The sequence below is a fragment of the Patagioenas fasciata genome, chromosome 3 (assembly GCF_037038585.1).
Source record: "Patagioenas fasciata isolate bPatFas1 chromosome 3, bPatFas1.hap1, whole genome shotgun sequence".
Classification (NCBI taxonomy): Eukaryota; Metazoa; Chordata; class Aves; order Columbiformes; family Columbidae; genus Patagioenas; species Patagioenas fasciata.
The window spans coordinates 33,486,887-33,512,001 of NC_092522.1; the positions used below are offsets into that span (position 1 = coordinate 33,486,887).

The window sequence follows — 25,115 nt, forward strand, 5'->3', positions numbered from 1 at the left end:
TTACATCATTAAGAGTTGTGTTTAATTCAGGAGCAAGCGACTGCGCGACTGCTGCTGCAGAGCAGGTAACACTCGGCTGGCGGGAGCTGCCAGCAGATGCAGAGGGATGCGGGGAAGCCGCCCAGCCCGGCGGCTGTTGCGGCTCTGCCGCCTCCTCGGGAAAGTTTGCTGCTTCCCAAGCCCGCACCTCGCCGCGGAGGCGAGCTACGCTCCCTTTCACCCTCCTTCCAATTAAAAAACAAACAAACAGAAAAACAACAACAAACTGAAAACCACACCAAAAAACCCTCACGTTTTTCTCTCTGTGTTTACTCAAAACCAAGTATGTGTGTGGGGGGGTATCTCAAAAAGTTTAACTTGGAAGCTGAAGCACTGTTTCGGTTCAGTAATAAAATGCCCTCCTCGGCTTCTCAGACCAATCCAAACCGTTTTAAAAAAAAAATCACTTGTCCACTAGTTTCTTAGCACGACCAGTACAGCACACATCGCATCAACAGGACTGCGTTACGGGAGCCCACCCATCAAATGCGCATTCATTTACCTCGGGAAATCGTGGCTAAAAATAAAGGCGGAGGAAGAAAGAGAGAGAAAGAGGGAATGAAACAGGAGGATAGATACTTTTGTAAAGACAGCATCAGTGCATAATTGTCAGTCCTTGCCACTGAAGAATGACAAAAACTCAATTAAATCTTAATAACAGAAATACAAAGCTTAGTAAGACCAACGCGATATGCTCTCCTTTACCTGCCCCGGGCTCTCCCTCTCTCCCCCCTCTCCTTCCCCCTCGCCGCGGCCGAGGTGCTGCGTTTTCCACTCGCCGGTACTTCGACCGCTACGCCCCAGCCCCGTCTGAACCCTTGCCTCCCGCGATAAAAAAATAATCAGCCTTTGCAAACGTCGACTGAGTCACTCCCGAGTCAGGATGAAGGGGCACTAACTAGGCAGCAGAAAATCGCAGCCTCCTGGGAGCGACCATCAAAACAAGCAGTGAAATAACAGAGCTTCCCTCTTTGCTTGCCTTCCTCTCCCCGGAAAAGTCCTCCAGGTTGGCAGCCCGACACACACACACGCACATAAACACACGCACACAACTTTGCAGGGCTCCCTTCAGAACAGGGCACAGGCTTGTCCTGTCTGACTTAGGGGGAGGTAGAGGTTTTTTGGGGAGGTGGGAGGGAAATTGCTCCTCTGCCCTGCAGAGCCACATGTCATTCTAGCAGCTATAACAATGAATCATGTGGGATCAAGTAAGATTGACTGGAAACGGACGGTAGGTTCTCCAGCCCGGAGAAGATGGCTATCGGCAGCGAGGAGGAGGGCATCCCGTCTGCCACTGCCCCGGACCCCCGATCTCCAGCGCGGGGATGGGGAATGGCTGGAGGAGGTGGGGAGGGGGGAGGGCGGGGGGGCGAGGCAGTGCACTCCCGGGGTCTCCCCCGCGGGACCTCCGCCTGCCCTCAACAAACTTACAGGATCCGGAAAGGATTTTTCCCAGCCGAGAGGGCAGCCTCTGCCCAGCCCCGTCCGCCGCTGTGCTCCCGCTTCCTCTGCCTCCGGCCGCGCCCGGCCCCGCGCCGATCCGCTCCCGGCTCCGCGCTCGGCTCCGCGCTGCCTTGCGCGCCGCCCCGCGCCACTGCGCACTGCCGGCGGCGGCGGGGGCCGGCGGCTGCGCCCGCCAGGCTGCGGCTCGGCGCCCGGCGGGTCCGGGCTCGGCATTAGCCGATCCCATTGACAGTTTGCAGCCAGCAGCTGCAGTCATTAAAAGCCATTTACACCCTGGCCTCCTCACACAAAGCTGGAGCGCCAACAATTATCTGCTTGCACATTTCAGGACAGGAGAGTGTGTCCCTAACAGGCTTAGGGGAGCGCTGAATCCCTGGTCGGGCTGGACAAACACCAGATCCGTTAGCCCAGGTCTGACCAGCAACCACCGCGCCCCGGTGACCCGCGCTGGCGAGCCGCGGAAACAGGCGCACATTTTAAGATGCTGGCTCCGTCCTTGCAAGAGCTTCTGGCTGGCAGAGCTCTTGTGCTGGACGTCCTCGGGCGAGGAGAGTAGAGCAGGCTTCAATAAGACCTTGATATTAGCTGATAGGCACATTAGGATTGTGGGTTTGTTTGGTTTTAAACACACAGACACACGCACACAGAGTAGACGTGCATGGAAATGCCCTACAGAAGGAAAGACTGGAAGAAAGATTTGCACCACGAATGCAGTTACTGCATGTTTCGTATGTCTGGGAAAATAAAGGTAAAAAAAGACAGAAATAAAGAATAAAAAGAGAAAGAGAGAGTTAGAAAGGGGATATACATTGAAGCTTTGCAAGGTTCACACTGGTGTATGATCGTCTGGAGAGGAAAAAAAATAAAAAAACGCTTTGGATTTTGTTCTGGAAATACATTTTAAGGTAGTTTAATTTGCAGCTTGGAGAAAAATGGAATCAAATATTAAGAAACTCCCGCAGGAATTCCCCCCACCCTCCCCTCTGTAATCCTTTACATAAAAGGAAAGGATTACAAAGAAAAAAGATTTTGTGTGTGTGTATTAAAATCTTTGGCTAAACATATTGTTGTCCAATTAATACCTCCAAGTCGATTTGTAGAGGGACTGAGAAGTCTCTTTCCCTCCTTAGCGGTACAGATGGAAATATGAGCCGGGGGGGCGGGATGTGGTGTGTGAAGTTTACCCCAAGTCTGTTAACAGAAGTGTTTAAGCAGATCACTAAAAAATAAGAGGGTGAGTTATTTCTATTAGGACTATGAAGCCATGTAGCACACCGATGACAGTTTAGTGGAAATCAGATGAATGTATAATACAGCGAGCTTCTTCCAGTCCAGCAGCTCTTCCAACTGGACCTATTCATCTGCCACTTGGAATTATTTCACGAGGAGTGCGCTGTGAAAGGATCACAACCAGTTTGGAGCCCAGCTAAAGAACTTCTACCACCCATAGCAGTATTATTATTATCCTCCGGATAGGGCAAGTCACGCTATGTTTTCACATTTTAATTGTAATATCTCTCTTGCCCCCCCTCCTTCCCTCCATTGATGTCTGAAAGTAGTTTGGGCTCCAAGCCTCACCCCTCGATCTCCATCGGAATGCAGAAAAGATCTTTAAAAAAGTTTTGAATTCCTCAATGATTTTTCTTCTAGAAAGGCGGCTTAGGATAATTATTTCAGCTTTATTGAGGGCAGATTAGTTGAAGTCTGGATGCTGCGTTTCAATACTCGTTGTACATGCCTTTACAATGTCGGTATTGTTTGCTACTGTGTGTGAACCTATTCAAAATATACACTTTTTAACACCAAGCAAAGTCCTGTCTAAATATACACAGTAAGTCTGGAAAGATGTCCATGACCCGTACAAATCTCTGTAAATCACACTTCCATAGCTACAGAAACTAAACAAAAGAGTTACCAGCTCAAGATGCTGATTAAATCTTCTTAAAGGCAACATACTTAATAATAAATATAGTTGCATGGTAGCAACGTCTGACGACCGAGCTACGTCTTACTGAGGGATGAACTCAAACCAGAACAGAGACTTTTCTTGCTCCCAATTAAAAAAAAAAAAAAAATATATATATATGTATATATATAAAATAAGCCTGAGTTCAAACTCGCTTTTGCCTGCCTCCCTTTCCTCCTCTCCTCACAGAAGCCCTACAAGTTGATGGCAAAAATTGCGGGGTAAAGGAGAGATGTGGTGTAAAGCCCCGGCGGGTTTGGGGTGAGGACCTGCCTCGCAAGGTCCTCGAGCTCCGGAGAAAGGAAGGGGCGAAAGGAGGTGAGGCGAGTGGGAGGAGGAAAGCCAGAATGAAAGAAAAACAAAGTACAGAGAGGAAAGAGAAAGGAGAGGGAAAAGGAAGGCGAGAAGGAGAGGGAGGGCGGGGGAAACAAGGCGTGGGACGGGGAGGCATCGAGCCGGGCGCCACCGGAGCCGGCAGCGGAGACGGGCGCTACCGGAGCCGGGGCGGCCGGAGCGGGTCCGGACTGAGCTCCTTGCGCGGCTCTCGGTGGAGCCTCGGCGGAACTCCGCGGGAAGCGGATTCCTCGTGCCGCGGAGAAGGGCAGGGCGCGGGAGAGGGGAGGAAAGGAGATTCTTCGGGGAAGGAGGGCTAAATCCAGTCTGTACTGTATGTGCTTGCTTCTGGGAGGGTCACCGGCGTGAGGATGGGTCTAATGATCTCATCTTTCTTTTCTTTCCCGGCACTATTAGTGCTCAGATAGGCAGAATGAAGTGAAACTACGTGCAAATCATGTGTAAATTGTCTCAGTTAGGAGCCTTTATCCGAACGTGTATCCCAGCCTGGCCCATTTACTTTCCCCCCGTATCTCCTTTAGCTTTAACGAGGCTCGTTAAGATCACAATAATATTCCACCCTCTAATTGCTCATCCCATTCAACAAATATGTGCACACTGCTTTTCACATTATTTGATCCCTTATTTAGGAGGGGTGTGGAGAGGGTGGGGGGAAGAGACAGAGAGAAGGGGAAGTGCTGAGATTAGGAGTTGCAAAGATTAAGGGGAAAAAAAAAAAAACAACCAGGCTTTTCCACCAACCGCCCTGCTTCTCTCCCCCCCCGCGAATTTGGACTAAGTGGTAAAAACCTTCCTTACGTACTCCGTAATGATTGGCAGGGCTGACAGTGATTGGCAGGGGCTGCCATGGCAACGCCACAACGACACTCAGAAGACCAATAGAAAAGCGAAACAAAATGTTTCGGCGCTGCACTCACTGTGGATTTAGGGGAGATATTATGAGGCTGTTGTCATTAGGGCGATTGCTGTTGAATCACTGAATCCTGACTCGGCGGCGGCGCGGGGCCGTGTGTGTGTGAGTGCGTGTGTGTGTGCGTGTGTGTGCGTGTGTCCCCGTGTGAGCTTGTGTCCCCGTGTGCGTGTGTGCCCCTGTGCCTCTATGTGGCTGTGTGTGCGTGTGCGGGTGTGGATGCGTGCGCGGTGCGTGTGCCCTTTCCTCCCTTCTTCCTCCCTTTCTTTCTTTTCTCCTTGATTTATCTCCCCTCTCCCCGGTCATCCCATGGTGTTCAGGTCCCCGCTAGAGCTTTATCCCACCCATTTCTTCTTGCCAAACTTCGCCGCCGACCCGCACCACCGCTCCCTCCTTCTCGCTAACGGCGGCGGCGGCGGAGGCAGCGGCAGCGGCTCGGGCTGCAGCCCCGGTGCCGGCGGCGGTGGAGGCGGCAGCTCCCGGGCACCCCACGAAGAGTTGTCAATGTTTCAGCTGCCCACACTCAACTTCTCCCCGGAGCAAGTGGCCAGCGTCTGTGAGACGCTGGAGGAGACTGGAGACATAGAGAGGCTGGGGAGGTTCCTCTGGTCGCTGCCGGTGGCGCCGGGGGCATGCGAGGCCATCAACAAGCACGAGTCCATTCTCCGCGCCCGGGCGGTGGTGGCCTTCCACACGGGCAACTTCCGAGACCTCTACCACATCCTGGAGAACCACAAATTCACCAAGGAGTCCCACGGCAAGTTGCAGGCCATGTGGCTCGAAGCGCACTACCAGGAGGCCGAGAAGCTAAGGGGTCGCCCGCTGGGGCCGGTTGATAAATACAGGGTGAGGAAGAAGTTTCCGCTGCCCAGGACCATTTGGGATGGCGAGCAGAAGACGCACTGCTTCAAGGAGAGGACTCGCAGCCTCCTGAGGGAGTGGTACCTGCAGGACCCTTACCCCAACCCCAGCAAGAAAAGGGAACTGGCTCAGGCCACGGGTCTCACCCCCACGCAAGTAGGCAACTGGTTCAAAAATCGAAGGCAAAGAGACAGAGCAGCGGCGGCTAAAAACAGGTCAGTGGAGCTGTGGGACCCCGCTCCGGGGCGGGGGACGAGGTGGGCTGCGGGCACCCGCGGGCGGCCGCGTTCCGCGCCGCGGCTCGTTTGGCCGCCCGGCCGGCAGCGTGCCTCTTCCTCTCTTTCTTCCTCCTCTTTCTCCTTTCCATCACTGCCACCGGGAGAAAACGGGTTGCCCTCCTCCCTGCATGGCAGGGATGCGGAGTGGGCAGGCACGGCTTAAAGTTGCTTGGCGCGCCTCGAGCCCTGCCGGGGCTCCGTACAGGCTACCGGGGTGCGGGCAGGGCTGGGGCTCTCCCGCGGGCGTGGGAAGCTCCGTGTGTGCGGGCGCGGGGCGCAGCGACTGCGGCGGGGCAGAGCCTGGCTCTCCCTGCCTCCTTCCTCGAAACCGCTGCGGCGGGCGAGGGACGGGAAATCCCACGGCCCCGGGTCGGTGGGCTCCGGTTTTACTTTCGACCTTCCGGGATCTGCGTTCGGCCGGGCTCTGGCGCGGTTGCCCCACTGAAGCGCCGAAGCGGGCGGTGCAATTAAGAGAGGGTTCCTGCAGAGCAGGAGGCTCCGATCGAATTGTTCGTGCTCCTCTGCATGCGCGGCAAGACCAGCACGCGTACACCCAGAGCCGTTTGGTTCAAGGAGAAAAAGAAAAAACAACAACAAAAAAGCCTTTAGGAGATCTGGAAGCCTCTTTTTCTTTTCCCCGTCCCCATTTCTCTGTTTACACCACATGGCGACCTGGCCCTCTGGTCGCGTGTTGTCTGTGCATTTGCCCTGCATTTATTTGCGTGTCTCTCCGTGTTTTTTCATTTTAAAAATGATTTTATTTTTATTTATGTCTACTCTGCCATGATAAAAGCGGGACACCCTATTTTATTTTGTTTGTTTCTTCTTTTTTTTTTGGTCACCCTCGTAAAACTTATTTCGCAAATGAAAATGGACCCTTAATCCAGTTTGGCACGCTGTTTTTATTTTAAGTTTAGGTACCACTATAAGCATGTAAACTAAACTTCTTGCTCTTGTAAATGCTGTCTCTTGAATTCCTCCTAATTATAGCACTGGTGCTATTGATTTGAGATTCTGTAAGAGAAATGCAACCTAAAAGTGCCTCGCCATTTAATTTCCATTAAATAGAAAACAGATCAGCTTAGAACTGTAAATAAACAGAAGTTGCCTACGGATGCTTTTGTTGACTCAATGCTGTTGACAGCAGATGAATGCACCAGGAATTGTAAGTGGGATAAAAATAAAAGACATTGAAATTAGAAAACTATAAAAAATGAGAAATGTAGAATAAATCGGCTACATTGTTCTGTTATTTGCAGGCAGTTAAATAGGAAATAGCCCCGTGAGAAGCAGTTGAGAGAAGACTGTAGTCTTATTCACAGTAGCTAGGCGCTGAAGGTTGTGCCTGGCTGCTCAGTACAGGACTTTTAGCTCTTCTCCTTGAATCAGGCTTTCTTCGGGTTTCGAGCGGGATAACCGGGCGCAGATTAATATTTACAACACGCTAGAGAGCCTAAAAATGATGTATTGACTATTAAAAAAAAAATGTTCAACGGCAATGTACGCTTAATTATTGACGGTGAAAGGACGAGCACTTTAAAGCTAATTTTTGCTTTCAGATGTAAAAAGGACTTAAAATTCGAGCGAAGAGAAGCGTTGTGTTCCACAATGGCCCTTTTTCGATTTTATTGATAGCGCTGCCTGTTCAGGACAGGACCTTCCTCCAGTCCTGCCGCAGACCCCAGAGTATTTATCTGTCCCCTGGAAAATATTTAGACAGATATTCGCCAAATGAGAATCTTGTACAATTTTTTTTTTTTTTTCCCGCTACAGACGGGTCCTGGCAGCTTTCCGCGGTGACCCAAGTGTTTAAGGAGCTCACACAGACTTGCTTTTCTCCTAGGCCCACGGTGCAGCAGGGATGCACGGTTATCCAGGGAGACGGAAGGCTCTGCTTGTGTTTTTCAAACCACGGGGCAGGGAACCTCTTCCCCCGCTCCGCCCTGTCCCCTTTCGAACCGCTTTGTGTTTGCGCCGGGTGCCGTCCCGCCCGAGGTGGCCCGACCTGGCGGCTCGGGGAAGCCGCGGTGCCGGCCCGGGCGCGGCAACAGCGGGGGCAGCGCGGCCCGGGCGCACGGCTTGGCTCTGCTGCCGCTCCCGGGCTCCGCGGGGGTTGTGGGGAGGCAACCGGGCCGGCCGGGGGTTCCGCTCTGCTCCGGGCCGGGACGGGACTGGGGGGTCCGCTCCCTGTCGATGCCTCGGCGGTTTCCGGGCCGTGGCGGGGGCGGGCGGGCGCCGTCCCCTGGGCGGCGGCGGCCGGTGTCTCAGAGGGGCTGTGCTGTTGTTTTGTCTCCCGGCGCGATGCAGGCTCCAGCACCAGGCGATAGGACAGAGCGGCATGCGGTCGCTGGCAGAGCCCGGCTGCCCGACACACAGCTCGGCCGAGTCTCCCTCCACAGCGGCCAGCCCGACCACCAGCGTCTCCAGTTTGACAGAAAGAGCCGAGACGGGCACCTCCATCCTCTCGGTAACCTCCAGCGACTCGGAATGTGATGTATGATATCGGAAAACAAACAAACAAACAATCCAAATCCAAACAGCCAAGCACCCTCTACCTGACCCGAGCAAAACAAAACGAGGCAACCTAGAATCAGGACACACACACGCATGCACGCATACACACAGCCAGGAGGAAAGCAAAGGCCAAACCCGACCCAAACATAATAGCAAACAAACAGACAGGGCTCAGAGAATCCACCAACACCACCACCGTCAGCCAACACCACCACCAAGAGATGGAGCTAAAACTTCAACAGTCACAAAACGCTGGTGCTGCAGCGGGAGGGTGGGGGGGCGGGAAATAATAATTATTATATATATATAAAAAGAAAAAAAAAAGGAAAAAAAAAAGCAAAGCAAAAGTGACAATTGTATTCTTTTTAGGACAAGCACGATTTCTCCTTTGCGCTTTTCCATGGACGCATTTCACCCACTTGCATGATGATGATGATTAAATTTGTATCTGGGAAAAAAATTCTCTATAGTAAAGGAAAACAAACAGAAACCAGACAAACAAATGCAAACTCCGATCGAACTTGTACAAAAAGCAAAAATTGAAAAAAAAAAATTTAAAAGGAACTCCTTGAAGAGGGAAATAACAAATGTTTATCGCCTTTTTGTTGGTCCTATTTCTCTCTCTTTCTCCCTTCTTCTCCCTTTCTCCGTGGTGGCTTTCTTTTTCTTTTTCTTTTTCTTTTTTTTTCTTTCTTTCTGTTTTTTTTTTTTTTTTAAGTCTAAGTGATGGTCCAGCCAAGATGCAATTTTCTGTTTTTTTGTTCAACAGACAATCATTTTATTCGTAAGCACCTTTTTTTCTACACTTCTGTCACTGCCTGTGTGGGTACTGGTTATAAATGTGGAAAAAGAATAGTTATGACTGTAACAGATTTTTATTTTTATTTCAAAATTTTATATGAATTATGTATATCTTAATGATGCGGTCATTTTCCCAGTTTGTAATATATGTGTAGAAATGCTTGTATATTATATTTGCTCTACTCTTTCTTTCTCCCTCCCCCCCGTCTACCTCCCTCCCACCCTTTCTCTCTCTCCTTTTTATTTTCCTTGACTCGGTGTTCCTTGCACAAACTTAGCTGTCAAGATCTGACGTGCTAGGTTTTCAAAAGGGACCTCAGCGATAGAAAAAAAAAAAAAAAAAAAGAAAAAATGCTTAGGGTGCAACTGTAGTTATCTTATGCAAAAGCTATTTTGAGTATTTCATAGCAGCTTTGGGGGGTCTCTTCTAAAACTTCACGTAGGACGCTTAAACTATTGTTTCCTTAACTGCGTGTTTATCTATATGTACAAACTTTCTAAATCAAATACAGTATTCCATTTTCTTATCTATCCAGCGATGTTGGTGTTTTTGTCCACCACGGAAAAACACGCCCTCCCCGTGGTCGCCTCTCCCCTCGCCCTGCCCCGCCGCAGCTCCGCGGGACGCGCAGCGCTGTGCGGTCCCTGCACCACCGCCGGCTTCCGCCTTCCCCGCCTCGGTGGGACACCCCGGAGGGAATTTGGGGGGACGAACCGGCCTTGAACCGAGGCTGCAGACGGCAGCGGGGAGATCGGGCTGCGATAGCGGCGGGGACGAGGGCACGGCCGTGTCCCTGTGGACCCCTCTCCCGCCCCCGCGAGCTCCAACGTTTTCCCCCCAGGTCCTTTTTTTGTGCACTCCGAGCTGAAAGGCTGGCCGCCCGTCCGCAGAGCCGAGTGTCTGCAGAGAGCGGTTAAGACATTTCGGGATTTGTTTTGTAGCTTTAAATGAAAACAAATACATAAACTCGCCCCAAGCGGGCTGCAGCTCCTCCCCTCGAATCCGGAGTATATTGTAATGTGCTGAAAGAAGCCTTTATTTGCATGACTAGCAGTATTTCAGCATATTTCTTTTATTTCTTTACTTTTTTTTTTCCTCCTCTTTTTTATTTTTCTTTTTTTCTTTTTATTTCCATTAAACTTTTGCTTTGCCCTGGGCAGATTATTCAGACGTGAATTAACGAGGGGTGAATTCTAAACTTGTTTTTACTTGAAAATACAATTTTGAAACTTACCAGGAATCTAGGGAGAAACGTGCCTGGAATTTATTCACCATTTCCAAACTGATTTGGACTTCCGATCTACCTTCGTGTTGCCCCACTCCTCTCTTCCTCTTCCTTCCTTCTTTCCTTTTTTTTTAGGCAGGTCTGAACTAGGTTTACGGAAAGCCTTAGGAACCGCTTGGGCCTCCCCACGCGTCCTGTCGCCCCAAGAGACCATCTAGGGATCTGGGGGGAACCCCTAGGGTATGACATCTTACAATAAGCCACTAAAGGGGAATTTTAAGAAATAAGCTGGTGTTCAAATACGTCCATGCACTTTTGGTACCCCCGAGGAAAAGCTGCGCGTCCCCCGCGTGGGACCGCCCCTGGTCGGGGTATCGATGATTTTCCGCGCTGGGGCGCTGAGCGACCGCAAACTGCGGAGACCCGAGTAGTAGCTGGTGGGCGGAATTCTCCTCCGGCTTCCCACGGGAGTCACCTCGGGGAAGGACACGGACGGCGTCAAGCAGCGCCCGCCCCGTCGGGGTTCGCCTCCTCCGCCCCCCGGGCTTCGCTCAACGCTCGACTCTGCCGTGGGTCTCCCCACGGACTGTTCTGGCGGCGTACACTGCCCCGTCGCCAACGGGGGGTTAGAAGAAAATAATGCCCGCTTGTGCGAAATGCGAATGGACGGGAATTGCTTGAGGGGGAAGAACACAGACAATGGGGCCCCCGTGTTACGCGTGGGTGGGAAAAGGAGGTCGCGTAATGGACTTAGTTCTTAGAGGGCAGAAGTGTTACCCAGGAGGCGATAAAAGGCTCCCAAATGGCCGGCACCCTCGCACAGGTTTCAGGCTTGATCTCGGGCTGCATTTTCTGTTCCCCCGGCAGCGAGGCAGCAGAGAGGCCTTTATAGGAAAAAATCTCGGCCCTTCCAGTCACCCCCAGGTTTGGATAGAAAGGAGATCTTCGATGCCAGTACAGTATTTCTAAGTGCAATATTTCTGCACCTCGTTGGTAGGAGTGTCGCTCTCATCCGCTTTTATTTTTAACAAGATTTAATACTTGAAAGGATTCAGAGGCGTGTAAGTTTGGGATTGTTTTTTTTTCTTTCTATTCCTTCATTTTCGTGTCTGGAAGCTGCAGCTAGAAGGCGTCAAGCCGGCAGCAATAATTTACCTCAGCTGAGCCTTGCACTGATAGGTTTGGATTTGTCTTCCCTCTGATTAAGCCACCAGAAGATCGCCCCACCGTGCTGTGGTAGTTAGGGGTGGCCATAGAGATCGCCTTTAGCCTCACTCCATCCGTACCTGGTCTCAGGCTCCAGCCTTTTTCCCCTCCAGCTTCTCAAGCAGGGCCTTTGCTTCCATGCCATTTGCCACTCCTATCCTCAAAAATTTACCCCTTTTACCGGATCCCCAACCCAAACCCGAAGGAGCGACCTGCCCTGGCCCCGGTGGAGGTGTCCGCCTCTCCCTGGAGCCCACCGGTCTTTGTGCGGGTCACCTGGCATGGGGAACACGCATTCCAGGGGCGTCGATGCCTGCGCGGTTTCGGGGTGCCAAGGGTGCAGCTAATGATATGCTGTTTCAAAGCCTGGCTCCCTAATGGAGAAATTATGCTGGTTTAGGATTTGCATTAAAAATCTGAATGGCTGATTGAGGTGTAAATCTATGAAAAGCTGCATTTAAGCCTTCTCACCCACTAAGTCCATCTGCCCCGGGAAGATAGGGCCTATCGAGCCCCACCAAACTGGAAGGCTGCCTCCTCCCTGCCCCTAGCCGAGCATTATCGACAGACCCTTTCCAGCATTAGTTTATTATCCGCGCCGAGCTCGGCCGTTGATTAAGATGAAATTACTCGGAAGCTGAAGTGCGTTTGATCAATATTTAAGCGAAAGCCGGAGGACGCGAGGCAGATGGCCGAAGCCCGGCGGCACATCGCGCTGCCTCCCCGAGAGCCGGCCTGGGCGGCCCCGCTCCCCCGGCCTGCGCTGTCCCGTACCGCCGCCCCACGGCCACGGGGACACGGCCCCGCCCCACCCGTCGGAAGTCGGGCCGAGACTAGCCGGTTCCGGCAGCAATTTGGAGACGGTAGTTACCACCCCACTGACTCCCATCATTCGCCGTGGGGGCTAGACCGCTGCCTTCATCCCAAATGAGCTCCGATTTGCGGCTCCACCTGCGCGCGTGTACCCCGGCTTGGGGGTCTGCAGACCACCGAAGTCACCTGCCTGCCTTCCCTCTCTCCCTCCCTCCCGGTTGTCGCTGCCCAAGGGCCGGCCCGAGCCCTTTAGCACGCTGGGGTGTTCTTTGTGTTCCTGTTGGGCCGCGGCTGCTGCCGGCCCTCCGCGGTCAGGCGCGGGCTTCGATCACCCCCAGCTCCCTCTGCCCGATCAATTACAGCCGCCTTTTCGAGGGACTTGAATCTGCTTGCCGGTTGCCCTTAATTTTTAGCATACCCAAGATGAGGTTACTGCCCCGGCCCGAAGTGAAAAGAAATGTGGACGTTGGTGTCTTGGTATTGCTCTGATTTCTTCGGCTAGCTGAACACAACTTTCTATTCGTGTTTATTCATGCAGGTTCTTATTGAGTTCCACATCGCACTGGCCTGGATTCCGCGTATAGGGAGCGGATAGACAAACATTGCCTTTTTTTTCTAGAGCACACGCACACGAGTGTGTAGAGTGACATACGCACACACACGCAACGCGAGTCCAAAATGCAGAGGGCACTCGTGGCCTGTAGCCGCATCAAGACCCTGCGAGAACTCCGATACACAGAAGTTTGTACATGGTGTATAAAAGAAGAGGAAAAAGAACCAAACCATCCAGATGCAAAATGACCAAGGGATAGAGACGGTGGGGAGATGGAGGTGAGGGAGAAAGAGTTGGGAAGTAAAAACACTGAGGATATTACCGACGGTGCACTAAATATTCTCTTCTGGCACTGTAATGAAAAAAGGTAGGGGCTGTGGGGACATAGCCATGATTAAATGACACTAAAGAGATTTGCATTGCTGTGTCTGGGGAAGGGATGGCTGCTAGGTTATGTTTTCAGCGCTGTTCTGTTTTATTTTGGAAGCAAGGTGTTTTCAGACCAGGGGACTTCAAAGCGGCTCGGCACCTCGGGATCTGCAAAAGAGTAATGAATAAAGAAAGGGTAGATGAAAATATCTGGAAGTGTGTGGTTAGAATCGCCTCCCTGTAAGCCAGATGAAGTGACAGGATCGGTTCTCCCTGCGGCAGGCAGGTCTATTGCTGAACAGGTCGAAAAAGAAAGAAGAAAACTACACAGGAAGTCAAGATTTACAGTATCTAAAGGCAGACTATGACTGACTTTATTTCAAGTCCTAGCTATTAGAGGGAGATTTAGTTCTACTGCAAATACTTGCTTTTTTGTCCCCATAGAAACATCATCAGGGGAAGTTCATATAATAATAAGGTCAATTAAAGAGTATTTTTCAATGAGTGGAGGAAAAATTGCTTTCCTACTGGAATAACCTCTTTAGCAATATCTGGCAACAATAAAGTAGTACAGCAGTTTACCAGAATACTCTGTTTTCCACACAGGCCTGGAGCAGTGCGTGTGTTTGTGTGGTGTGTGTATGTAAGTACACGGGTGAGCACACAAATCCACGCAGCGTGACTGTGTGCACTTGCTGATGGGATGGAACTGATGTACATAATGTCTACAGACACACTCACATGTATATGTGGACAGACATATTCGTAGACATATGCATGTTTTGAGATTAAAGTAGCTCTTGTAATATCTTGTAGAACACTATTCCCTTTTAATATCTAAATAGGTCAGTAATACAGTTCAATAACATTGGAGGTGTCTGTGTATATTCTTTCTCTTCAGTCTGTGGTAAAACATTCTTTAAGACTATTGGGATTTTACACTGTAATTCTATTAAATAGTAATTGAAGGGTCGCGAGAGGCTATGATACAGGATCAGCAGTGTATAAGCCGTCCGTTTGAACTTTAATTTGGAATCATAGGCAGATGGGATCACGGCCTCTTTGTGGTGCTTGCAGATTTAAAACTAGCCGGCACATGGAGGGAGGAAAAAAAAACCTGCAATGCAGATTCATTCATTAAACATGAAAGGTTAGTGCTAGAGAGGATAAACATTTAGACGTCTAGGTAAATACAGAAATATATTTAATTCCCCTCGCTTTCCTCCTACCATAACCCCCAACTATCTCAGTTCCTGATTTTCTATTGTTATTACAAGTAACTTTCTTTTATATCCCCAGTGGGAATACGTGTACCTGAATGACTTATTTATACCTTAATCGCAGTCTATCAGCAAAACTTTTATTCCACTTGAAGCCACGGGGGAAGCCAGCTTATCTATCTATCTATCTATCTATCTATCTATCTATCTATCTACCTATCTACCTACCTGCCTGTTTACTCTTTCGCTGCCTCTTCCTTGCGTCTCCTCGGACTATTTTTAAAACTCTCTTGGAAGGTTTGCCGGAGCCAAGCCCCGCTGTATAGCCGGGGACACGGCAGAGCAGGAGCGAGCTGTTTCAGTTTAAAAGGCGGGCGGGGGGCAGAAGAAGAGTGTGCTATGAATTGATCCGCCTGAGCCGGGAGGCGAGCCACAAAAGCCACATTCTGCAGGAGGAGTCGTGGGTGCTGCTGCTGTGCGTCGCGGGGAGCTGCTGAGCGCAGCCCAGGTGGCGTCTGTGCGGGGGTGTGGGTGCGTGTCCGTGGGTGCGTGTTGGTGACCTCTTAGGCCCGAGGACGCTGTGGTTCCACCTTATCTGAAAACAATAGACTTTCCAACTGTGAGAGTAAAATCCGCCCTCCCCCCTGTCCATTCCCCGGCTGTATCGCATTAAGAAGGAGCTTTCATTGTTTATTTCTAAATATTTGTGAAGCAGACAGTGTATGGGTTAACCTAATTAACACATCCATACTGTATATTCGTGGACCAAACGGTACGGCGAATTTCTAATGCGATGGTTGAATGTGATAGTCATTTCTGTGTTACAGGAGATTACAGCAACACTGGAGCATTTCCAGATTGTAGATGGTTTTAGATGTTGAATTTTCAGATGAGTATTTACCATCATAACTAATTTAAGACCATTATTAAATAGAAATTCTCAGCAGGGCTCTTTAATGATGGAACACGTTACTAATTACAGAGTTTACGCTCTGTTTTGGCTAAGCAGTCTAGAGGGATGGGATTGTGCTCTGCATGCAAAGCCAATATTACTAACGAGGAGGCATCATACCCCTAACGTTTCAATCATATTATTAAAGAAAACCACTTCTTGCCTTATCTGCGCGAGGAGATAGCAAAAGCATTTTGTTTATCGGGCTCCGGAAATAGCTGGAATAGAGAGCGGGATCCCTCCCCTGCTTCCCCCTGCTCCCAGCGGTCTGGCCTCGGCAGCCGGCCGCGGCGGGGCTGTCCAAGCGGGCCGCCACCCCCCGCGCCGCTCCCTAGCGCTCGTTGCCCGCCGTCCACGCCCTACCGGGGCCGGTCCGCAGCGGAAGGCTCTGCGCAGCACTCCGCGCCGGGGGGACACCCAGCCAGCAAGTGCTTAAAAGGAGAGGGCAGCTAGGGAGCCTTCCCCGCGGCCCCGAAAGTCAGGGGCACAGATGCACACGTATCGGTCAGCTGCACAGAAATGGTGTGTGCGGGTAGATACGTACAAACATCCGTGTAAGTAATGGGTACGCAGTTTTGGTGTTCCCCCCCCGTCCTCTGTACATCCTGGGAAGCGGCCGGTGTGTTTTCCCCGGAGGACACCGACGCTCCCGTCGAAGCCCGAGGAAGTAGATGCGCGCCACGAGGTTTGTAATGGACGGGGAAAAGTTGTGCCAGGCTGCAGGAGAGGGGCTCCTGCCCCGGTGGGAGTGGAAGAACAGGGACCCGAGGGCTGGCCGAGCCCCTGCTCCCGCGCCTCTGTCCCCTGGGTCATCCCGCACGTGCAGGGCTGGCATTCGCCTGCCCTCGGCATTTCTTTGGGAATACAATAGCCCTGGAGACAGAAGGAGGCAAAAAAGATCCATGGCTTATTTACTCATGTGGACCACTTAAAATTATATTTAGTTTTCCTGACAACGGCAATTTTCCTCTTACCCACCCAATTCCCGGCCCACCTCCTCCCTCTCTCCAGGTTACAGAGCACGCTGTTGCGTTCAGAGCCGGTGTCAGTGCCGCGTTTTCGTTGTCCTTGAAAGGACGACTGATGGTTCTCAGCCGGTTTTCATTCTCTCTGTCCATTAATGTATTTGATCTAGACGATTAATAAGTACTGAAGACAGGTTTACAATAACCTGCTATTACGTTCAGTGACGGTTTTGCCCGAGTGAAGACTTTTTTGATTGGCTTGCCCTGCCTGTCTTAAGATTCAGTATCTGTTATCTCTACAGATAGACAACACATGCACGTGTATATGTATATATATAAACACACACATTTTCGCTTTATATACACAGGTATTTGCAAGTGCAGTTGCGTATTTCCCATTTGCCCCCACCCCCTCCCCCAATCTGGCCTTCCAGTACACGAAAATCGAGGAGGCACAAGAATACAGGCCAATGGTCAGAGGCTTCAAAGGTTTTGCCCTCTCCTTCTCTTTTAAATAACCCTTTTATGCCACCTGAACAACAATCTGAATGTAAGAATCTTCGGATGAATTTGACGGAAATCAAATTGTCTACACCCACTGTGCGCTTGTGAGCGAGTCAGACTGTGTTAACTGTTCTAAATGGATTCTCTCGGTGTGTCTACTTATGTGTTTTACTGCAGCGTGTCTTGTTCAATAACGCAGGATGTGGCACTCGGTGTAAATCCGGCCGCTCTTCTGGGCTCTCGCCGTTTCCCGGTGTCAAGGAACTTCCATCTCCGCGGCCGGCCTGCCTCAACGCCCCCCGGCTGCTGTCCCAGGACTGGGACCCGCTCCCTGCTGCCTCGGGGCGCTCCACACTGGGTGATTTCTTCCCGCGACTGGGGCTCCCCCACCCACCAGGCAAAGCTAAACAGAAGGCGAATCTTGGAGGTGGACGTTCATCCCCCCGAGCACACGCACGCTCACTCCCGCCGCGGCACAGCCTGCCATCGCGGGGGAAAAGATGCCCGCCCGGGGCTCCCGTACCGCCTCCCCTCGGCGGGGGCTGAGCGGGACAAGGGGCGCTGGGCTCGGTAAGGGAGTGCAGCCCCACTCTGATCACCTCCCATGAGCCGGGCCTGCCGACCCGAGCCGGGGTGCTGGCCGCAGGTGTGGGGTGAGTGGTGCGGTGCCCCCTCTCCGGCGGGTCCTTCCCGCCCCGCCGCGGCCCGGGCGCCGCGTCCCCGCCGCGCCGCGCTCCCACAGCCACCGACGGCGCCTCAGCCCGTTTGGAAACTGACTCATTCTGTAAATAATCTTTGACGTCCCCACAAAGCCGCCCTTCGAGAGGAGTTTATTAGCACGGAGCCATTAAAACAGATGTCATGTTAGCTTCCCCGTGACATTTGGGTGACACATCTCTCCCGATGAATCGCTAATTGTCTTCCCGCCCGCAGTAAACATCCCGCTCCCATTGTCTGCGCTCAAGAGAGTTTCTGCCGCAAAATACGGTCCTGCGCGATGCAGAGACCTCGCCGTGCGCCGCCCTGCCCCTGCCCAGGCCCTGGCCTCTGCCCTGGCCCCAGTGTCCTGGCCCCCTCGATCGCACAGCTCCCCCTCTCCCGCCCCTCAGGTCCCGCCTGCCTCTGCTGCCCCCGTGCTGGAGCCCCGGCCCCTTCCCCGCACCTGGCGGAATGGCAGGCCCGGCCCGAGAGCCCCCGCTCTGCCCTCCGCGCCTCCCCCGCGGCCGCTCCTGAGGGCCGGTAGCGCCGCGCTCCCGCCGCGTTAAGGACCGCTTCGCCTGGAGCACTCCCGGCCCCAGCCTATTCCCGCCGGGCTCCTGGAGAGCAGCCCCGTCCGCGGGGCCGGGGGGTGGGGATGAGGGGATCACGGCCCTCCCGTCGTCTCTCCCCTTCTGGCACAACACCCTTCGTCAGCTCCTCCGAAATGTTTCTTTTGGCCGGAACAAAAGGTGCGTGTGGCGGAGTGGGGGGAGGCTGCCAATTTCCAGCAAAGTCCAGGCACGGCGGTGACATGTAATTTTCTGTAGACTTCGGATGTGAAAAGCGGGGGTGTGCAGCACCAAGCCTTCTCCTCATTATCCCCCGGTGGAGACACTCAAAGGAAACTGTTTGTGGGCTTTGAGGGGATAAGACAGAGCAGCCCTAAAGAACAGCTTTGCAGCTGAGTGGCTGACTGAATCCGTCTTACCTATGTGTTTCATATTCATAGCCGTTGTCTTTACGTTGATACATAATCTCTCACCCTTGTTAATTCTCAATAGATGGAGAGATAACTAATCCTCCCAGCTAGAGAGACACGAGCAGATTACGTGAGTGCAATCTATCTACCTGTCTGCCTGCACAGCCGCACGCACATATATACACGCACCGGCAGACTCAACGCGATTTCACAGGGTTTTCTTTCACCGAGGTAGACAGATGCAGACCCCGACGCCTTGACTACCCGATGCAGAACTATTCGGTGGGAATAAACATATATGTATCACTCACGCATTTGAGGCTACCTGGTGTTATAGCTTTTATGTACTGCACCTACCTTCTCTCCTTCTCCACAATATGCTCGAGTTTTATACAAAAGCTTTTCTTACAGAGGAAAATTACAGGAAGAGGGAGAGGGAGGAGAAAGATTAGGTAGATCCGGACTCTCTCTCTCAAAAAAAACTAAAACAAAAAACAAATCAAAAGCCCTTCCCGCCGCCTCCCCCCCCAAAACCCCACCCAAACCAGCACCTGAAATTATTTAGCTGCTCAATAAACAGAGCTATTTGGCATCAACTGAGATATTATTTTGACTGCCCCAAAACGTATCCCTCCTCTGCGCCAGCCAGCATTTGCAGCGAGAGTTACCTGGGCGCTGCTCGCTTTGGCGTTGGCTTTGTTCTGATTTTTAGCATATGGATTTTATGGACGGCAATTGCAAAACAAAGCGGTCTTGGGGTGCCTGCTAAATCTCGCCTCAAGTGTGCTCAGCCCCTGCCCGCCCCCAGCCAGGGGGTGCTGCCCCCCCACTCCCCAGCGAAGCCGGGGGCGATGACGCCGGTGGGGCAGCGCCCATCCTCGTCGGCTGCTCTAACAACACGATCTGAAGTCGTCTGAGTTCGGAAACGTAGCTTAATATCTGTCCGCTCCCGAGGACAGGGTTGCTTTGCAGCCATCCGGGGAAGTGCCCGGCCCGGACCCGGCGGGAGCGGCCTCGCGGCCGCCGCAGGTGTCGGCCCCCCCTGGGCCGTCGACCCAAGGGAACGGCCTCTGCGGACGCCCCGCAGCCTGCCAGTCGCAGCTCTGTGCAAATGGAAACCCTGCCCACGGCTCGGGGGGATTTCAAATGCCACCTCACTACTCCTCGGTGAATATTAAACATAATTGTCTTACAAATGAGGAGAAAACGCTACCGTCAGAATAATAATAAACTACTTCTTGAAACCCCACGTCTCTTATAGCGGGTCATTAGAATCGGTGAAGCTCTTAGCTCTAAAATCGAATTCCTTCCACCTGCGACTTCCCCGTGTCCTGATGTCCTAAAACTGTTCGTCCTGTTTGCAATCTTTGTTCTGCTATTAGCGATACAATACACATTGGTCCCCACAAGAATGATCCCGGATGAATTACTCTTGCAAGGACTCTTCCCCGAAAAAGAGTACCTTTACTCCGCTCCTGTCTTTGCGATGATGAAGTTGTCTCATTGACTAGAAACTGTAATTTTCGCGGGAGACACGGGACCTGGTCACTGAATCTGGGTCAGAAGAGGAAGGTAGCCCATGCTTCCCTCACAAGATTTTTCCCTTCGTCTAATTACTTTGTCCTATGTCAGTGAAGTCGCTAGGACTTGTTTTTATCTGCAGATCCAGAGCAAATGTTGAAGAAGCCTTGTATTATACAGCTCTCTGCTGCGGCTGTGAATGAGTCAGTCGCTCGAAAATTACCGTATATCAGAAGGGAAACAGCTCATTGCAGACAAATAGGGATCGTGTATTGGGACCAGCTTTCAGAGCTGTATTGTTCAGACTGATATTACTTTTCTTACAGAATCAAGATAGTACTCGGTCTCATGCTACATCCTAACGTTACATATCGAGAAGGAAAAGTTCGAAGAACTGAAGATGACAGGTTGGAAAATGCAGGCAGGAAACAAGCCACATCATCTCTCCAAAATAAAAATCTTCTTACCAAATAGAGTACCAAATAAACCATATATCTGTAGGTAATCAATACTGATCTGGAACCAATCTGTTCCTCGCCGGCTGAATGTGGAGCCCAGGGCTGGAAGTGCTTGTGATTACAGAGAGTAGGAGGGTCATTTTCTAACAAGGGTGCTCACTGTATCTGAGCTCCGAATTATCCAGAGAGGACAGATGGCCCTTCTGATCTTATAATGAGAGCAGGGAGTGATTATCAGTCTGAACTAAAAAATGATGCTCTGCTGACATATTTTCACAGTTCTGAAATCTGTGCTTGCACTTATGTCTCGCTTCATATCCCTCTTCGTTTAATTTAGGCATCGTTTGGGATTTTGGAGGGCTGTGTGAAATCCATTTATTTATCTTTCTGCATCTTTGCCTCTCTCCTCATGTATCTATCTAGGACATTTGTACAGACACAAAACAAAGGAAAGCAAAAGGTCACTTCACAGGAACTCTTCAGCCAAATCACGCTTGGCAAAATATTTATATATAAATATATTTGCCAATAATTAAGAAGCCCAGCTGCCTCCTGGATGCCTAGACTTCATGTTTGCTTCTTGGCAGTTTTCTGGAGCTGTTGCATTCCATCTTTGCAATTAGTGCGATATGCAGTGAGTCAGCCCAGACCCGAGCTTCCCTTGAAAAAAAAAATCGTACTTGTGTACTTGTGTATGTACATATTTGGGGTTTGTATTAACCCCTTAACTTTATATATACATATATATATATATATGTTTTTGTTTTGTTTTGTTTTGTTTTGTTTTCAGAAGGGTCTGTAGTAGAGAGTAGAATCCCTTATGGAGGAGAAATACAATCATGACAGCTGGGTTAAGGGAGATATTCCTTTCTTCGAAGATTGCTGCGACTTTTCAGCCTAAAACCACTATTAGTTCACCTCTATCCTGCACAGAACGTGTTACAGAGAAGGCGGGCCAGATATTTCCAAAATATCTCTGGTGACTGGCAGGAGTCAGATCTCCATCCCTCTGTTCACAGAGGTGAGCTTGCAATTGCAAAGTTTGGTCAGTACAAACAAATTAAATCGGGGAACTGCTCAGTGCTTACACAGTCATTTCACTCTCTTATTTGCACTGTAATATTGCATTACCCTCTAATTGTCACATATACTTTTCGCTCTCCAAATATGAAAGGCAAATATTGAATCCATTTGAAGTTGTACCACTTTCCAGGCTGACCGGCTGGGTAGGGAAAGCATTTACAGCGTGTTCTTGCTGCCATCTACTGGTCCCACAGCTCTGAGCCATCCCTTCTTCCCTGAAATCTTCCTCTGTTTTCACAGTCGAGAAGAAAAAGGTACATGGCAAACAGTGGGAAATGCAGCTTAATAGAGAAAGTCGTGATAATGTCGCCAGTGGCACTGGGAGGTGGCCACGTCATTTATTTTAAGCATAGGGAAAACTCTTCTCCAGTGGAGCTATACTCATTACTTGGAGCTAAGCATGTGCATGTATCTTTGCAGACTCCAGCTCCAGGTGTAAAATGATTTTACGTAAGGAAGGCAGACATTTCATATTTTTGGTGTCAAGAGATTCACTAATATTATTTGAAGAACAACCCTTTATTTTCCAGAAAAAAATATTTTAGATATACCTATATCATTATCATTGTCATATTTCAAAGCAGCTACTACCAAAGTTTTCCCTTACTCCCTTCTGCCTCTTCACTACACATCTGAATTCTACCCTCAAACCATGGCAGGACGTGTGCCATACTACATAACTAGCAGTAGTGTGGCTTCAACTGTATTTTGTCAACACTTTCTCTACAAAGTACTTTGTTTTCATAGCAGAAGCATTTTCCCTGAGGTATCTTCTCATGTCATTGTCTGTTTATTTCCAAACGACTGCTGATTTGACATGATGACACCATCTAGTAATTTTATCCCATGAAACACACACCACATACATAAAAAACTTCTTAAAAGAATGTGTGTTTAGGTGAAATGGCTAGCGCAATACTTACAATTTCCACCTGTAGACTGCCTGGGCCAGATCCACTGAGGGCTTAATTATCACTTAACTACCAAGGTCTGAACTAAGTCTCCCACATCTCTGTGATTCCTTTAGTAAAACCTCCACAACGCCCACAATGCAGATACACAGTGTATAGTGGCTGCCTAGGTTCTGAGGGCATCCAGAAGACTTGGGCCCAGCAGATATCTCAGGTCAAGTATCCCTTTCCAGAGCCCACCTGCAGGGTCTCACTCGAGGGGTACTGCATTATCCTCTCAAAAATACTGCCACCTCTATTGTTTCCTGGGATGTGAGAAAGGTAGTGATTCTTACTCCAAACCAGGCAGGGTATAGCGACAGTTAACCATAGGAAATCTTTCTTCTTCCATGTGACAAAAGTGCAACTTAAGGAAAGGACTCCTGAGTAAGAGCATTGACTGGATGGGCCACATCCCTCTTCAGCAGTGACTAAGGCAAGTCCTAATTCCTTTAATGTCTCAGGTTTTGTCTTTTGGAGACATGTTTCTGAGTCATCTTACTTTCTCTATTCATAATTCTGCCTGACTGGTTTAGCCATCCCCAGGCTCCGCGTCACAGCTTCTGGAACACCTGCCATTTGGTACCAGCAATCATCACATAACTGAGCTTAAGAACCCAAAGTTTAAAACTCCACTTGGCAGGAGAACACCAAGAACACAAGGGATGCAATACTGAGAGCTGAAGTTGCCCACGCCTTATTCTGAAACGCCAAGGTTAACCAGCATGGTGTCTACTCAAGGAAACTGAGACTCAGAGAGGAAACACCACTCCTACCATCACACAGTTAATAAAGGAATAAAGTCCTGACCTATGGATTCCCATCCGGCCTTAACTTCTTCACTATCTGACAAAGCATACAAATCTTTTTAAGGATATAAGAAGAATTACAATGTGCATTTTTACATTGAAGATGTAGATGTAGCTGTCCCATACACACTCTGCCTGTTTTGACAAGTGGCATAAATGAGACCTGAACAAAGGAGTGGTCTGATGTGAGGTATCTGAGATGTTGATTGGCAGAACAAGGCCCCCACAAACCAGCAGAGAGGTGTATCTATCTCCAAAATCTCCGAGTGTCACTCTATCTTTAAATGCTGCTTGTTTGATTAAGTAATGCAGTGCCAGTTGTGCCTGTAAGAAACAGCTGTGACAGCTTTTGGCTACTAAGTGACTAGCTAGCCACTCTGGGAAGTTACTTGACATCCACTTTTCTTTTACTGCTGTTCATTTGAGTTTGAATGTCCGTAGAGATTCTGTCTCAACATACATGAACAACATCACCCTATAAACAGAACATTATATTTTAAAGTATTTAGCAGGACTGCTGAAAAACAGGAAGACACATGTGTTTTACATTCTGCTTTGCCAGTGTGGCATCCGTATGACAGCTGTGGACCATGTTCACTTGTTTTTTAATCTGATAGCCACTTTCCCTTACAATTGCATAATACACTAAAGCATTGTCATATAGTGCTGTAATGTAGCATATAACTAGCTGCTGCATGCATTTAACCTGTGTGCTGCTCTAGAATACCTGTGCCTCCTAGGTTGAACAGATGGCCATAGAAGATGTTACACGATATCTCTGGTTAAATGCCTCTCTGCACAAGAGACAGATATTTTTGGGCAGTATAACATATGATCATATGGGTCCTCTGTGGCTGAGATGCAAGTGTACAGAGAACACAGCTGAGGCATGTTCTCAGCTTGAGTTGGGGTGGATGAGAAAGGTTTGTGTCAATTTGCACTTTCTGAATGATTCAGAAATCATGGCAACAAGCTTTGTGCTGAGACTGTTGGCTAGCATTCATTAAATAAGAGATTATTTTTATTCAAGGGAATGATCCAGAATGTTGCATAAGTGAAGACATCAAGAGGGATTCTGAAAAGCCCAGTGGAAAAAAATATGATATTGTTGTTTTAAATAATGTTCAGCATATGACACCGTGAAACATAATGAGTAGCCTGAACATCTTGCTGCATCACTAATTCATAGTAATACAATTCTTTTTTTTCCGAGATGGTTTGCAGTACTTCTTGTACCAACATGTAAGTGGTACTTTGAAGTCAATCGATGCCTACTGTTCAACATAATTAGCAGATTTAAAAACCGAGGGGCTTTATTATATGGAAACGTTAACATTTCAAACTTTTCTTTCAGGACAACAAAATGGCAAAGTTCTGGAATTTTAGATACTTTGGAATTTCTACATGAGCTACCAAAATGTTCCATCTCATTAAAACTGGAACACTCCATGCTGATATGGATTTCTTTTGACTTAATAACTTCAAATTTTCTTCTCTATGAATCTAATTAAAAAAAAAAAAAACAAAGTGAAACACTTCAACAAGTTGGAAATGAAATGTTCTGATATTATTTGCAAAGAATATTCATAGAATTTTCAGCAACTGGTGTTGAAATTGACAA

At 49.7% G+C, this 25,115-nt stretch overlaps 1 protein-coding gene and 1 long non-coding RNA gene across 3 annotated transcripts in view; one reads left to right on the forward strand and one right to left on the reverse strand.

Annotated features, from left to right (window-relative positions):
- The window catches only part of LOC139827539 (uncharacterized), a 36,814-nt gene extending 35,170 nt beyond the window's left edge, over positions 1-1,644 (reverse strand). For both annotated transcript variants that reach the window (XR_011738236.1, XR_011738240.1), the window contains exon 1: positions 1,471-1,644. This is a non-coding gene — a long non-coding RNA (uncharacterized lncRNA). The remainder of the gene's footprint in view (positions 1-1,470) is intronic.
- A 3,074-nt stretch (positions 1,645-4,718) lies between these two features.
- Positions 4,719-9,718, forward strand: SIX3 (SIX homeobox 3). The gene is made up of 3 exons (XM_065834887.2): positions 4,719-5,809; positions 8,180-8,339; positions 8,756-9,718. The coding sequence occupies exons 1-3, from the start codon at positions 5,043-5,045 to the stop codon at positions 8,927-8,929; spliced, it is 1,101 nt and encodes a 366-aa protein (XP_065690959.1). The 5' UTR covers positions 4,719-5,042; the 3' UTR covers positions 8,930-9,718.
- The last annotated feature ends 15,397 nt before the right edge of the window (positions 9,719-25,115 follow it).